Source organism: Theropithecus gelada, chromosome 7b, assembly GCF_003255815.1.
Source record: "Theropithecus gelada isolate Dixy chromosome 7b, Tgel_1.0, whole genome shotgun sequence".
NCBI lineage: Eukaryota > Metazoa > Chordata > Mammalia > Primates > Cercopithecidae > Theropithecus > Theropithecus gelada.
The window spans coordinates 46,661,011-46,677,213 of NC_037675.1; the positions used below are offsets into that span (position 1 = coordinate 46,661,011).

At 36.8% G+C, this 16,203-nt stretch overlaps 1 protein-coding gene across 1 annotated transcript in view; it reads right to left on the reverse strand.

Moving 5' to 3' along the window:
• MIS18BP1 (MIS18 binding protein 1) overlaps positions 1-16,203 on the reverse strand; it is a 55,695-nt gene that overhangs the window by 17,012 nt on the left and 22,480 nt on the right. The window contains exons 7-11 of the mRNA XM_025392506.1: positions 14,492-14,579; positions 12,903-13,060; positions 9,436-9,587; positions 8,521-8,614; positions 5,685-6,513 (exon numbers count right to left, since the gene is read on the reverse strand). Of these exons, the coding sequence (XP_025248291.1) occupies positions 5,685-6,513; positions 8,521-8,614; positions 9,436-9,587; positions 12,903-13,060; positions 14,492-14,579 (1,321 nt within the window). The remainder of the gene's footprint in view (positions 1-5,684; positions 6,514-8,520; positions 8,615-9,435; positions 9,588-12,902; positions 13,061-14,491; positions 14,580-16,203) is intronic.

A 16,203-nucleotide genomic window follows, 5' to 3' on the forward strand; every position in this document is an offset into this window, starting at 1 on the left:
GTTAAGAATATCTGGCCGGGCTGGTGGCTCACACCTGTAATCCTAGCATTTTGGGAAGCCAAGGTGGGTGAATCACTTGAGGTCAGGTGTTCAGGACCAGCCTGGCCGACATGGTGAAACCTCACCTCCACTAAAAATACAAAAATTAGCTGGATATAGTGGCGCACGCCTGTAATCCCAGCTACTTGGGAGGCTGAGGCAGGAGAATTGCTTAAACCCAGGAGGCGGAGGTTGCAGTGAGCTGAGATCGCATCACTGCACTCCAGCCTGGGTGACAGAATGAGACTCCGTCTCCAAAAAGAAAAAAATAAAAATAAAGAGAATATTTTCTACTTTGAGGCTTCTTCTTTGACCTACAGATTATTTAAATGTAAGTTATTTAATTTTAAACCACTTGGAAATTTTCCTTTTATTGATTTGTAGTTTAATTCAATTATCAGCAGAGAACATGCTTTGTATAATTTCAGCGATTTTAAATCTGTTAAGATGTTTTATGATCTGGTATATGTTCTATCTTGATGAATGATCAACCTATCCTTGGAAATAACCTATTCTTTTTCTTATTATTGGGTAGAATGTTCTGTAAATGTGAATCAGATACAAATGACTGATGGTGTTATTCAGTTCTCTACACTTGCTAATTTTCTGTCAGTTATATCGAATACGAAGAGCAGAGCAGTGTGGTTTCCTATAATTGTGGATTTAATTATCCTTGCAGTTTAGTCTGCTGCTTTGTCAGTTTTTAATTCATGTATTTTGAGGTTTTATTGTCAGGTGCATACACGCTTAGGAATTTTATGCCTTCCTGGTGACTGACCCTTCTATCATTTGTAATGTCTTTCTTTATTCCTGGTTATTTTCTTCCTACTAAAGTCTATTTTGACAGATATTAATACAACCACTCAAGCTTTAATTTGTGTTTAGATAGTATTTTTCTATCCTTTAAAGTACCTATATCATTATATTTAAAGTGAGTTTCCTGTATACAGCATATAGTTAGATCATGTTTTTAAATTCATTCTGACAATCTGTCTTTTAATTGGTATGTTTAGACCATTTAATTTAATTAGGTTGGATTTAGGTCAATTATTTTATTATTTGTTTTCTGCTTGTTCTATGTAAAAAAAAAAAAAAAAAATCCGCCATTTCTCTTCTTCCTTGCCTTCTTTTGGGCTATCTGATTTTCTGGTATTTTAATTTATGTTTGAATTTATTTCTTTGTATAGTTTTTTTTTAGAAGTTGCTCTAGGGATGACATTAAATATACTTAACTTCAACAGTCTACTTAGAATCAATATTTTACTGCTTCAAGTGAAATGTTACTATTTTTATTTTAGCAGATCATCAACCTGGTTGTATCCCAAGCTATATGTTGAGTCTACTATCGTCGTTTCAACGTGAGTTTCCTTTTTCAAAGCTCTGCAGTGCTGCTAGGATCTATCCTAGTGTGTGGGACACTGAGTAGCTAGCCTAGAAACTGCGTGTGGTCTACTGCTTAGTTCAGTTCTCAGTCTTTTATATGCTCTTTAGGACCATGTCCACATATGTACAACTCCTGGGTGGCAGAGAAGTTCATAAACAACTTTATGGGGTTGCTTTTCCTAGTTCCTTTCTCTCCGTGATTTTCGGTACCCTGGAGTTTTCCTTGTCAGTTCTCTGGCCAGAAAGCTTGGGCTTCATTACTCTGCTCTGCTGTATGCTTCACACAACTGAATTTTTGTCCAATACCAAGCAACAGACAGCAGAAAGAGAACAGAAGCAACAGGTACTTGCCCCACTATTTTGAGACAACCATTCCTAATTGTAGAGGAGGTTCTCATCTCTCAGTTTTAGATATATCTCAGCCCCAGCTGATGCTGTGATTGTAGCCCCCGCAGGATTGCATGGAATTAAGAGAATAAGTCAAAAAAAACAAACAAAACAAAACAAAACAAAAAACCAAAAAACTGGGGATTTCCTCCACTGTTTCTGAGTGTCAGAAGTCCCCCTTTCTGCTCCTCAACCCAGAACTGGAGAGCTCCTTTTAAACCCTCCTTGTTACGCTTCAATGCCCACTTCTAGGTTTCTAGTATCCTCGAGTCTCACTTGTGGGGCATCAAACAAAATACTAGAAACTCACTGCTAATTTGGTGGTACTTAAAATTCCAATCTACAATCGACCTGCTATTATCTACTTTTCTAAGTCAACAAAAAGCTGCTCCATACATTCTCTCTAGGATTTTTTTTTTTTTTTTTTGAGACGGAGTTTCACTCTTGTTGCCCAGGCTGGAGTGCAATGGCGCAATCTCAGCTCACTGCAACCTCTGCCTCCTGGGTTCAAGAGATTCTCCTGCCTCAGCCTCTGGAGTAGCTGGGATTATAGGCATGCACCCCATGCCCAGCTAATTTTCGTATTTTTAGTAGAGACAGGATTTCACCATGTGGGCCAGGCTGATCTTGAACTCCTGACCTCAGGTGATCCACCCATCTCAGCCTCCCAAAGTGCTGGGATTACAGGCGTGAGCTACCGCACCAGCCTCTGTCTAGGTTTTATAGCTGCAGAGAAGAAATAGAGGGGAGTGTACTTATTCCACCTTACTGGGAACTGGAATCTCTACAGTTCAGGCATTGTAAAATCTCCTGAGATGATCTGAATATACAGTAAAGGTTGAGAAGCTTTATTATAAGGAAATGATAAGGGATATAGCTGGAAAGGATAATCAAGCCTATAATACGGATTGCTCTCAATGAAAGGCAGAAGAATCTTTACACAATCTGAAGATTAGTAAGAATGCAATGCAAGTTTTTGATCAGAACCACAAAAATGTATAAAGAATAACCTGGAGACGTATAAAAAAGGTTACAGAGGCAAAAAGAAACTACAAAAAAGACTACTTCCATAGTTCAGGCAAAAGGCGTCAAAGACCTAAAAGGGTAGCGTCAAGAAAAGAAGGTGCAGATAGAATGACTCTGTGGAATAGCTTTTTGGCAACTAATTGAATTTTTTAAAAAATCAATAATGACAAAGAGTTTAAATGTAGTTGATGGAAAGAATTACATTTCCAGAAAAAGAAATGTTAGCAAAGTAGGCAAGCAGGGGAAAATAAGTTTGCTTTTGACATATTACGTCAGACCCATAGGTGAGGTTTATATAGTAATGCCCAGCAGACAAAGGGAAATACAAATCTAAATATAAGAATTCAGGGCCAGAGATACAGACTGGGGACTCATTGTACAAAAAAGAAAGTTAGAGTTTTGTGAGGACAAAAGATCACTGAGGGGGATACTATAGCAAGAAAGCAAATAAGAAAAATAATTTTGGGGAATAAGAAGGAAGATTGCCTTTTCTGCCTGAAATTAAGACAGAGAAGGAATATTTAGAAAATTTAAAAAGGAAGAGTAGAGTTTCACAGATGCCCTAGGAAGAATGTTTCTGAAGGCAGATATGAAATGAATTATAATTGTTCTAAGTCTGGGGAGTACACAAGGCAGTATAACACTAGATGTGGTCTAGTTCTGTGTTCTTCTTGCCTTTATCAATCACATCTTCCTTTCTTTTCACTAGATCACTTCCATCGTCATACCATCATACTCTGGCAACAGCCATCTTACAAACAAATAAGCAAGTAAGCAACCAAACATCTTCCTTTATCTTCACATTCTCTTCTATTATCTCTGTGGTTCTCATTTCCCATCATTGCCAAATTTCTTGTGTTGTCTACACCTAGGCTGTCTCTTTACCCTTCTATTCACTTTTAACCACTCAACTATGATTTGGTTTCCAATACTACTAGACCACTGAAACTTAAATCTATGTAGCCATATCCAATTCTTAACATACCTGATTTATCAGCAGCAATAGGCACAACAAATCACTCCCACACTTTTGAAAGACTCTCACTATTGGTCTCTGCAATATGACTTAGTCCTGGGTTCTTCCCCCTTACTGGCCTACTCCTCTCCCTCCTTTAAATACTTTTCTCAGAGCTCAGGACTATGCCCTTATTCTCTTCACACCATCTCCTTATGTTTTCTCATCAGTTCAATCTACTGGATTCAAATACCATCTTTATGCTTACCAAAGTTATATTGTAGCCTAGATCTCACTGAAACCTGCCTCTTAAAAGACAATCCACATAGAACTGTCTAAAAAGAAACTCAATTGCCAATCTCAACTTATTCTTTCCTCAAATATTTGCCACACCACCATCTACCAAGTTATTTAGGTCAGGTGCCACATAATTGATAGGATTTGTATTTGATATTGTACAAATATTGCTAGATTTAATCCAATTTTCTCCATTTTTTCAGTTCCCATATCAGTGCAGACAACAATGGACTACTCCAACAACCCCACAATTAATGCCTTGTCTACTTCCCCAAAGGCATCTTCTCAAACTATATCATGCCATGCTTAAATGTCTTTTTATTACACCTAAAAACAAAACTCCTAATCATGACCCAGAAGTTTATGCCCAATATAGTCACAGCCTCTCTCTGCTCACACCTCAAGCCATTCCCCTACAACTCATTATGCTCTAATAACAGTAGTCTTATTTTAGTTCCTCCCATATCAACATATTCCTAGCATTAGGACCTGTGTTTAGGTTGTCTCTGTTCCTGGAATGCTGTTTCTCTAGTTCTTTATATGGTTGACATCATTTCATCCTTTGATCTCCATTTAAGTGGCATCAACCAAAAGAGAGCTTTCCTGATCAATTTCGTTTGTTTCTTTCACAGAATGTATCACAATTAATTTTTTTTATTTACTGGCTTACTTTTGTATTATCTGTCTTTCCTACTAAATTGCTCCTTGAGGAAAATAACCTTGTCTATTTTATTTCTGTATCTCCAAACATTCCAAACTACGTAGCATATAGGAGGCACCCAAATAAGTAAATGTTTAATGAAGGAATGAAAGAGCAGGTTCTTAACTGAGCTTTTCTTGAATTTCTGTTCTAAATATAAAACCTTGGAAAAAAATCATCAATTTGAAACTCTATTTTATTCCCTATAAAGGAAAAAGACTACATGAAGTAACCTACAAATTTGAATTCAGCTTTAAGGTTTTATAACAGTAAAGTTAATTACAAAACATTTGTTAGGCCGGGTCCGGTGGCTTATGCCTATAATCCCAGCACTTTGGGAAGCCAAGGTGGATGGATCATTAAGTCAGGAGTTCAAGACCAGCCTGACCAACATGGTGAAACCTTGTCTCTACTAAAAATGTAAAAATTAGCCAGGCATGGCGGCGTGTGCCTGTAGTCCCAGCTACTCAGAAGGCTGAGGCAGGAGAATCGCTTGAACCCGGGAGGAAGAGGTTGCAGTAACCGAGATTGCGCCACTGCACTCCAGACTAGGCGACAGAGCAAGACTCAAAACAAAACAAAACAACAAATTTCTTAAAACATGAAGTTACGTGAGAGAGTACCATTTGGCTATCTTGAAATATTATATGGGAATGAAAGAAGGTCACTTTTACTTTCCTCATACTTAGGCTTTCCTCATAATTTCCTCATATTAGAGATGACCACAAAATACCACTAGAAGTTTTCTGTATTCTGTCTCCATTCCCTGTACAAATTGTAATTTCTCCCAATTCTTTTGATGACATCTTCCATGTTAACCCCTTATTGCTGTTTTTATGTCTTTAACTGTCTTGTGGCTGCTCTGTAGATATTTCAGAATGAAATCTAACTACTTACCAATGAAGTTTCTGTAACTCCTTCTCATTCCATTCCTTATCCTGAATTAAACCAGGTAAACATTCTAAGGAATGCCTATTTGTCTTATCAGATCCTACTGCCTCAGTAATTGGAAACTCTTTCCTAACACCAGACTTCTGAAGAGTTTCTTTGACGGAAGGTCTAGCTTTCTTTTGTTTGATATAAAATTCATATTCACTTTCTTCAGTTTCAGGTTCCAAAATCACTGGAATATTACTTGTGTTTCTTGTGCTCTTTCTCAGGTGAACCACTGCTTCTTTGGTGTTTCCTGCTTTGGTTTTCTTAACTTCAGCTTTCCTTTTAATTGCCTTTTCTGTTTCACTTTCTTCACTTGACAAATCTGGTGAGGACTGATGCTTATAAAATGACATAGCTACCTGACTTTCTATTTTCTTCAATTTTGGTAATAGTCTGGTATTTTTCTTAATGTCAGAGGTGAGCATTTGTTCCTTTTCAAGGTTACATATTTTTATTTTCTGGTTGACAGTAAGTAAGTCACGTTCATTGCAATCTTCCTTGTTTTCACTTTTATGACCTTCAAATGTATTTTCTAAAGTCTCCGTGGACTTGCTGATGGGACTTTCTTTTTGACACTCTGGTATTACAAAATCTGTTACTGCTTTAATGGTGCCAGAGGACAGATTATACCTCATGCATCTTTGCTCTATCACTTTTCTAGATTTAAGTGGTGTTACTAAAATATAAGCTTTCTTCTGATTGATGGCCATGTATTTTCTTTCTTCATCTGAGAAAAATTGTTCCCTTGAGGTTAGAATATCAATGGATACATCCAATTCTTCAGTTGTCTCTTTAATTTCATAAGACAAAACCAAAGACCAAAATCTCAAATTAGTTATAAACAAATATAAGCACAGAAAATATACTTTCACAGAGAAAAGACACTATTTTTATACACAAGCTACACGGTATAACCTCCTGTCATTTTGATCTTTCTGAAGCCCAGGTCTATTCAGACCACTGCCCCTTCAACTGTAAACATATACTATTGTTTATACAAACCTGACAGTGACTTCTCACAGTCTTTTAGTAGACATATAAATAAGCTCCTTTGCCTGGCCTTCCACATAGTTCCAATCTCTCACTGTTGTCAAAATCTCCACTATATTCTATGTTCAGAACCACAAAAATCGCAATTCCTCAGATTTTCTTGGTTCTCTACTTTCATTAATGTCCACTCTGCTTTGAAAATGTTCTTCATTCATCTATAAACAAAATCACTACCTGCTTCAATTTTATTCTCTAACCCACCTAGTGTACAAACTTGTACACATTCCCTATACTGAATGAAAGCTCTTCTTCAAGTTTCCAGAATACTTTAAAATAATGCCATGTTTGACAATGAGACATATATTATAACTGCACACTTGTCTTTCAATCAGACTGGAAAAAATAATTAATGGTTAGAACTTTATCTGTATGGTTTGATTTTTTTTTTTTTTTTTTTTTGCCGGAGTTAGTACAGAGCTTTTCACATATACAGTAGGCAATAAGTAAATACTTGTTAAATCAAAGCCCTGGAGGTAAAATATTCAGAAGATATAAGAAAACCAGTAGTCACTGAAACCTTACTAAGTAAGTATACATTATATGGGCTCTGCTAGTTAGGAGGACATGGAACTTCCTCTGCATGGTTCCACTTTTATCGCCAATGGTGGTCATAGAAACACACTCAAAATGAATCCCCCCAAACACCATGAAGTACAAAACAAGCAAAACAGAACAACCTGAGAATCTTATATTATACCTTGTCATTAAAGAAAGCAAATTAAAATGAGAACAATTCATCAATTCAAAACCTAAGCAATGAGAAGTCAAATTAACTGAAACTATCCAACTGTAATTAGAAATACATATAAACTGCAAATCATCCCACTGTCATAGAAACATACTACAACAACCTCCATATATTATTGTTTACAAGATGACTGACAAAATGAGACTGATAGATAATACTGAATGCTGGGGAGAAAAGAAGCCTCTAAATTACAATCCATGGAAAAAGGTACTAATAAAAATAATTTAGAAAGTGTCTGCAAGATTTTCCACTGGCATCATATATCTTCAAATTCTGAGAAAAGTATTTTCTTCTAACTTCTCATATAAATCCAATTCAAATGTTCAATTGGGAATTTGAAAATTTTCAACATTCTAATTTTGAACAATATTTCCAGAGTATTTGTTAATTTTAATAAATTATTTAATAAAGATCCAGCTATCTTGGATACTTTAACCGAGTATGAACTCGGAAGTATAAAGCAGCACTGCTTTCCTATCTTCTTCAAACAAATAAATGTTCTTCACTTTCACTTCTTTTCACTTATAAGAGGAAATAAAACAGAAAAAATGCTATAAAACGAATGGATTTAGCTCAACATGAAACTGTAAACTTGCTAATGTTTAGAGGAAAGGCTGTAAATTATAGCATGCAAGATTCCAATTAAATCACTCTGAAAATCCACACTTAAAACTAAATTATTGTAGTAAATTCATAAAAGGATTCACTCTTTACACATTCCTGTAAGCGTATTTTAAATGATATATAATTTTGTGATCTAAACAAATATTTTAGTACCCAGATTAAAGAAGGCAAACCTGTAAGTATAGATGGTTTTTAAAAGGGCTATTTTATTATGAAAATCATCTTATGTAAAAATAACAAAACCAAACATTTAAAACCATTATATAATTTGCCATTTTACATGAGGAAATTTACAAGATCACTTTTATCACATTAAAAACATTTCAAATAGTAGCTTTCTGCTTATCATTAAAAAAACCATTAAAGATATATTACCTTGCTTCTGACTTTTTATTATCCTTTCATTTGTTCTTTCACCAATTTTTAGTTTCTTTGAAGACATTTTATATTCTTTTTTTCCAATTAATTCCTTCAAAACAAAAAGATACCTAGGTTTTATTTTAAAACTGCTACCTAAACATGATCTGAAGCATTTTCATAGTATGCATCAAGCATACAAATTTCTAGGTACTTACAGTTCCACAAATTTCATTAGTGGACACAGTCAGAAATCCACTTGCCAGACCCTGAGTGCTACAAGCAACATCTGGGTATCCATTATCTTACATATTTTCTATATTAATTTAACACTTTGTGGTTTTTCAAGTGCTTTTAAAAATATGCTTTATTTAAGCTTTACTCTAAAAGCTAAAACTTTTATTGTTGCCTGCATTTTTTCATTGAGAGACAAGGAAAATAAATATCAAGACATTCAGTCCCCAAGTTAATGAAAAGCTGATACTTGAAAAACAGAACTCATGGCCAGGTGTGGTGGCTCACGCCTATAATCCCAGCACTTTGGGAGGCTGAGGTGGGTCCACAAGGTCAGGAGTTTGAGACCACCCTGGCCAATATAGTAAAATCCCGTTTCTACTAAAAATACAAAAATTACCCAGGCGTGGTGGCGCACGCCTGTAGTCCCAGCTACTCGGGAAGCTGAGGCAGGAGAATCACTCGAACCCAGGAGGTGGAGGTTGAGGCAGGAGAATCACTTGAACCCAGGAGGCGGAGGGTGCGATAAGCCAAGATCACGCCACTGCACTCCAGCCTGGGCAACAGAAGGAGACTCCATCTCAAAAGAAAAAAAAAAAAAACAGAATTCATGTCCCTGATATGGTCGCAAACCTTTTCAGTAGTAAATCACCCCTCTAAATATCAGCTTGTACTATACAGTGTACAATAAAGCCTTACCTGATTAGATAAGTCATCTCCTCCTCCATTTTGAATAGTATTATTTATTTGGTCATCTGGAAACCTTAATGTTGGTTTATTTTGGCAATTACTGTGGCACATGTTTAATTCTGTAGCTCCTGGCGACTCACTGTGCTTATTACTCTTCAGTTCTATAAGTACAAAGATGGAGATTTCAATAAATGGTTACATAAAAGGGAAGCTGCTTTTCTACATGAAGAATTAACTTTGAGGCTAGGTGTGGTGGCTCACGCCTGTAATCCCAGCACTCTGGGAGGCCAAGGGAGGAGGACTGCTTGAGCCCAGGAGTTCAAGACTAGCCTAGGCAAAATAGTGATATACTGATTCTACAAAAAATAAAAGGTTGGGGCATGCCTATGGTCCCAGATACTTGGGAGCCTGAGGTGGGAGGATCGCTTGGGCCAGAGAGGTCGAAGCTGCAGTGAGCCGTGATTGTGCCACTGTACTCCAGCCTGGGTGACAGAGCAACACCCTGTCTCAGAAATAATAATGATAATCTGTCTAATCCCTCTGTCATAAATATTTGTTATAATTTGACTAGGATATAAAGCAATTTTATTTGGACAGAATCACTCTGTATAGGGCTATATTTTGTTCAAATCACTTTTTTTCCTTCAAAAAAAATTTAAAAAGCCTAGACAGCCATATTATTCATGACCATCTGTTTTGGATCTTCCTAGTCACATCTAAAGACAAAATAGTAAGGTTAATCCATTTTGTAAATAAAAATTCCTGTTCATCCTAACTGCACATCAAATAAATAGAAAGCTAATAACTGTTCCTCTTCTATTTCTTCATGTATATAGTTAATGTAAGTTAATGTTTCAACTAGTTTGTGTACTCCAATGTATAACTAAATTTCTGTAATTAAAATTTTGAGCAAAACTAAATTATACAGTATATAATATACGCTCAACAAACAGTTACTAAGCTGGAATTCTAGGTAAGTTAAAACAGATTCATAAAAAGTATAAAAACATTTTTGTTATTCTTCTAGAAGCTATACTTTAAAAGTGTACTGACTAGTCTTTGCTCTTGAAAATATTACCATATAATGAAGGAGGCTTCTATTATGATAGGTCATTTATCATATACTCTGGTAAGTGTAATAACAGAGATAGAGTGCTTTAAGAGCAATAATATGATATACAAGTACTTTTTAGGCAAATCATTAAAACACATACATAAAATTACATTATCTTAAATTAATTCAGGTTGGTACCTTTACATAATCTTAGCTATATAATGTTAGTTGTGGTTTTGTTTTTTTCATGCAAAGTGCAATGATAATAAAATTAATAACAGCCCCAACCAACCACCACTCAAAATAACTTATGTGATATGAAGATAGTGTCTAACAGTTTCATTAAACAAAGATTTAATGAATCACACTAGAAAAATGATATAATCCTAACAGAATACATTAATATTTGCCCCTAAACTAAGATCCGTGGGGGTAGGAGGGGCGGGAATCATGCCTTATTCATCTCTAAGTTCCTAAAACTTAACAGACCAAGGTTCATGGAAAGCACTTTAAAAATGTTGACACCAGGTGCTATGTTCATGTCTATAATCTCAGCACTTCGGGAGGCCAAGGTGGGAGGACTGCTTGAGGCCAGGAGTAGGAGACCAGCCTGGGCAACATAGTAGGACCCCATCTCTACAAGAAATAAAAAACAAACCAGGTGCAGTACTATATGCCGGGAGTCCCAGCTACTCTGGAGGCTGAGGTGGGAGGATCACTTGAACCAAAGAGGTCAAGGCTGCAGTGAGCCATGATTGCACCACTGTATTTCAGCCTGGGAGACAGAGCAACACACTATCTCCAAAAAAAAAAAAAAAAAAAAAAGGCTGAGTGATTTTCCTACAGACACAGCTGATAAGCTGGTATGTAAAATAGTTATCAAACTTTAGTCTTTCAAATTTTTATTCATTTCTCTTGCCACTAGCTTTCTTAAACACTTCACTGATAATATTCGCAATTAAGATCAAATCCCTAATAAGTGCTGGCTCTAAGTGAAATGGGGTACAGGAAGAGGTAAGAACCAAGACTAAAGACTAATAAATGATTAAAAGTGAGATATACTGTTAAAGATTCTCTTGTTTTAGGAGTAAAAAAGTAGAGAGCAGGTGCTGAAGCCCCAAGGTTCCAGCATACTCAAGATGCTCAAGCAATATGCCTAATTTAGGGAAAATAGGATGACTTTTGATAAAAAGAGGAAGGGTTCAGAAGGAACTAGGGCAATGGTAAGTGACTTTTTGCTAGCTCTGGGGAAGCAGCCATCTGCATATTTAATTTATTCTTTTCTCTGCATTAGAAAGGATAAGCAAAGTTTCAGGGTGGAAGTTCAAATGGGGGTTGAGGAGTGGTTAGAATAGGATACAGGTAAATTTATATCCAGTATGGTGCTATGTTTTTGGCAGGATTCTTGAACTCTTTTTCAAGTTTTGGAAGTTCTGTAAAGCTCTTAGTTACAAGGTTAAGGCAAAATCAGCAGAAATGTTTACAACATATTTTAGTAACTTTTACTCATCTATATTGTTTAGAAAGAGCTGTAAGTTAATGTTCATACATTTTTACACAGGTGAAGCAGATTATAGTGATGGCAGAGCTGATACAAAACAGTTCTGCTCTGGCAAGTTGGTCTCCTTATTAAAAAAGAGAAAAAAAAAAAACAACAGTTCTGCAATCTATCCTTATGGCAATGGTCATTCAAGAAAACCATTTTCTTCAATTCCATTTCCTCCATGAAAGGAAACAGATTTTGCCTATTTGGAGCAATGAAATTTAGTACAAAAATAAAATATGTCTTTACAATAGGTTTGCAGTAGGTTGGCAGCTTAAATACTTTGGGTCAAGGAAATTAAAAGAACAATCATCTTTCATTAATATGTTTACCAGTGTTCTTTGATATTCTGATTAATAAAAAGGTTATTAATATTATTATTATTATTTTTTGAGACAGTGTCTCACTCCGATGCCCAAACTGGAGTCTAGTAGCACAAACACGGTTCATTGCAGCCTCAACCATCTGAGCTCAAGCGATCCTCCCACTTTAGCCTCTCAAGAAGATAGGAACACAGGTATGTGCTACCATGGGAGGCTAATTTTTTTGACTTTTAGTAGAGACAGGGTCTTGTCATGTTATCCAGGGTGATCTCGAACTCCTGAGCTCAAGCGATCCTTGCACTTCAGTCTCTCAAAATGCTGGGATTACAGGCATAAGTTACTGGGCCCAGCCAAAGGTGAAATTTGATGACGCAAGCTGAATACTGACCATGATTAATTTGTATTATAGTTACTTCTCATTTAGTAGTGAAGAAGCAGGAATGTGGGGGCAGTATAAGTCAAAGAACACAATACTATACACATTATAAACCATAAACAATTTAGACCATGTAAGAACTTACCACTGTACCAACAGAGAAGTAAAGACAAAACATACCCAATTGATCACAATCAAAATCATAAGTGGTGGTGGCTCTTTGAACGGTATCTGTTTGGTTTTCTTGTGCATCATTTTTCATTGATTTTCTTATGTCACGAACAGATCTTCCAATTTTCTGTTTTCGTTTCGTCTTCTCCCTGTTCTTTTCACCAGCCCTAAAAACAATTATATTATTTTTCCTTAACACTGATTCTCAAAAAAACAAAACAAAATCTTCATAAACAAATAAAAACCCCTCCCATAAAGCTCTTTCCACCCAGGCAGGGTATCTTTAATCTTACATTATTAATCCTTCATGGCTTCCACTCCCTTCCTTCACAAAGAACTGAGGTGTAACAGCTTAAGTCAAAGGACTCAAATATGATCTGCAAACTGCTTCCCACTAGATGCTCTTAAAATTCCTACTTAACCTGATACTATAGGACAACTGCCAGTTGCCTGTTTTTGTAAATGAAGTTTATTAAAACACTGCCATGCTAATTCATGTATATACTATCTATGGTTGCTCTTCTGCTACAATGGCAGAGCTGAATAGCTGCAATAGAGGCAATATGCCCGCAAGAATATTATCTTTACAGAATATGCTCTTTACAGAAAAAAAATGCCAGCCCCCGTTATCAATTATTATATTTGTGCTGTGATTAAGTTTAAAGTCTGTATCCCTTATGAGTTCCACAAGGGCAAGAATAAATCAAATTCTTGTTTCACCAGCATCAACTAGAGTGTCTGTAAAGTAGCAGACACTCCATAACTACTGAGAAAATGAATGAAAAAAAGAAGGAAGAACTGCACATTAGTATTTAATAACTGCATGCCTTTTGAAGGGTAAATGATTAAGAATTACTCTTTGACATGTCAAAAGTTTTATTTTCCTTTGAGATTTACTAAATTCGACAGAAGTTCTAGTAAAATGTTATTGCTTCTGAAATGCTTCACAGACCAAAGCAAACTTCAAAGCTAGCATTTCTGCTGGGTGCAGTGGCTCAGGCCTGTAATCCCAGCACTTTGGGAGGCCAAGGCAGGTGGATCACGAGGTCAGGAGATCGAGACCGTCCTGGCTAACATGGTGAAACCTTGTCTCTACTGAAAATACAAAAAAAATTAGCCGGGCGTGGTGGCGGGCGCCTGTAGTCCCAGCTACTCGGGAGGCTGAGGCAGGAGAATGGCATGGGACCCGGGAGGCGGAGCTTGCAGTGAGTCGAGATCCTGCCACTGCACTCCAGCCTGGGTGACAGAGTGAGACTCCATCTCAGATAAAAATTTAAAAAAAAAAAAGGTATTTCAAACAAACAAATATCTAAACAAGTGAATTTAATTAAATGTAAACTGTACCTCAGGCCAGGCACAGTGGCTCATGCCTGTAATCACAACACTTTGGGAGGCTGAGACAGGTGGATCGCTTGCAGCCAGGCAGGAGTTCGAGACCAGCCTGGCCAACATGGCGAAACCCTATCTCTATTAAAAATACAAAAATTAGCTGGACATGGTGGCACACACATAATTAAATGTAAATTATGCACACACATAATAAACTGTAAAGGTATCTCAATAAAGTTGACTTCTAAAAACATAAAACAACATTTTACCTTAACTGTTCCAGAAAATTATTAATGTGCTCTTTCCAATTTTCTGGAAACCCAAACATAAATTTCCTTATGAGATAATTTGGATACCCTATTTAAGGATAAACAACAACAACAAAAGTATTTAAAAGCCTAGAATTTTAAAGAGATATAATTAATTCATTAAATCATTCAAGAAATATGCACTTATTGCTTAATATGCACCAGGTACTATTATAGATATTCAGAATTCAGCAGTAAACAAAGCAGACAAAAACTCCTATCCTCATGGAACTTGCCTTCTAATGTGGAAAAAAAAGCTAACCAATAAGTACAATATATTGTTTGTTAGATGGTTATGCAGGGATGGGCGGATAGGTGTATTGATATGTTCATGGGGGAGTAGAGGGGTGAACAGCAATTTAAAAAAGGATAATCAGGGAAGTCTTCAATGAAATAGCATCATTTGAACAAACTGATTGAGCTATGTAGTAATATGGGGTTAGAATACTGGAAACAAAACATAAAGTGCAAGGCAAGAGTATACCTGGCCTGTTTGAAACAACTGAAGTGGCATGAGGAGGGGTTAGAACTTGGGAGGCCACTCACATGGGCAACAGAGGCAGTAAGAAGCATGAGAGATTATAATATAAGGCCTTAGAGTCATTTTATAGAACTGGCCATTTACTTTGGACAAGATGAGAAGCTATGGAAAGATTCCAAGCAGAGTGGCTACAGGATCTAATTTATTTAACAGGACTGCTAAAGCAAACTGCTGTTTTGAGACAAGCCTGTGGAAGATTGAGGAGAGAAAGAATGAGACCAGTTAGGAGGCCACTGTAATGATCCAGACAAATTATGAGGAAAGTCTGGACTATAGTGATGCTGCAGAGGTCTCAGTTTGGGATATATTTTGGAGATATATTAATAGGATGTACTGACCCACACACTGATGTGGGTATGAGAGAAATGGAGAATTTAAGGATGCCTCCAAGAATTCTGGCTACTGATACATGGAAAGATGGGGAATACTATAGGTTTAGAAAGTTTAAGGGAAAAGATCAGGTTTTAGATATATTAAGTTTGAAATGCCTACAGACATCCTAGTGGAGATGTCAAAAACGAATTGGGTACTAACGGGAGAGGTCCTGCTTTGAGATATAAAATTCGCATTTATCATCATATAAATTATATTTAAAGACTAAAAGGAATCAGCATACCACAGAGTGTATTAAGAGCCCCAAGCTACCCCATTATTAGAAAAAAATGGAGAAATACACAAAGAAATTAAGAAGGAGCAGGCAGTGAGGCAGCACAGAAATTGGAATATGGTATTAGAGAAACTAAGTATTTCAAAAAGGTAAGTATGATTAACTCTGTTAAGTGTATACTGAATGTAGCAATGTGGAGGCCACTAGTGACTTTGATACCGGTTGTTTTGGTGAAGAACTGGGGAGGTTAAAGAGAGTTCAAGAAAAAAAAAATAGAGGCCGGGCGCGGTGGCTCAAGCCTGTAATCCCAGCACTTTGGGAGGCCGAGATGGGCGGATCACGAGGTCAGGAGATCGAGACCATCCTGGCTAACACGGTGAAACCCCGTCTCTACTAAGAAATACAAAAAATAGCCGGGCGAGGTGGCGGGCGCCTGTAGTCCCAGCTACTCGGGAGGCTGAGGCCGGAGAATGGCGTGAACCCGGGAGGCGGAGCTTGCAGTGAGCTGAGATCCGGCCACTGCAC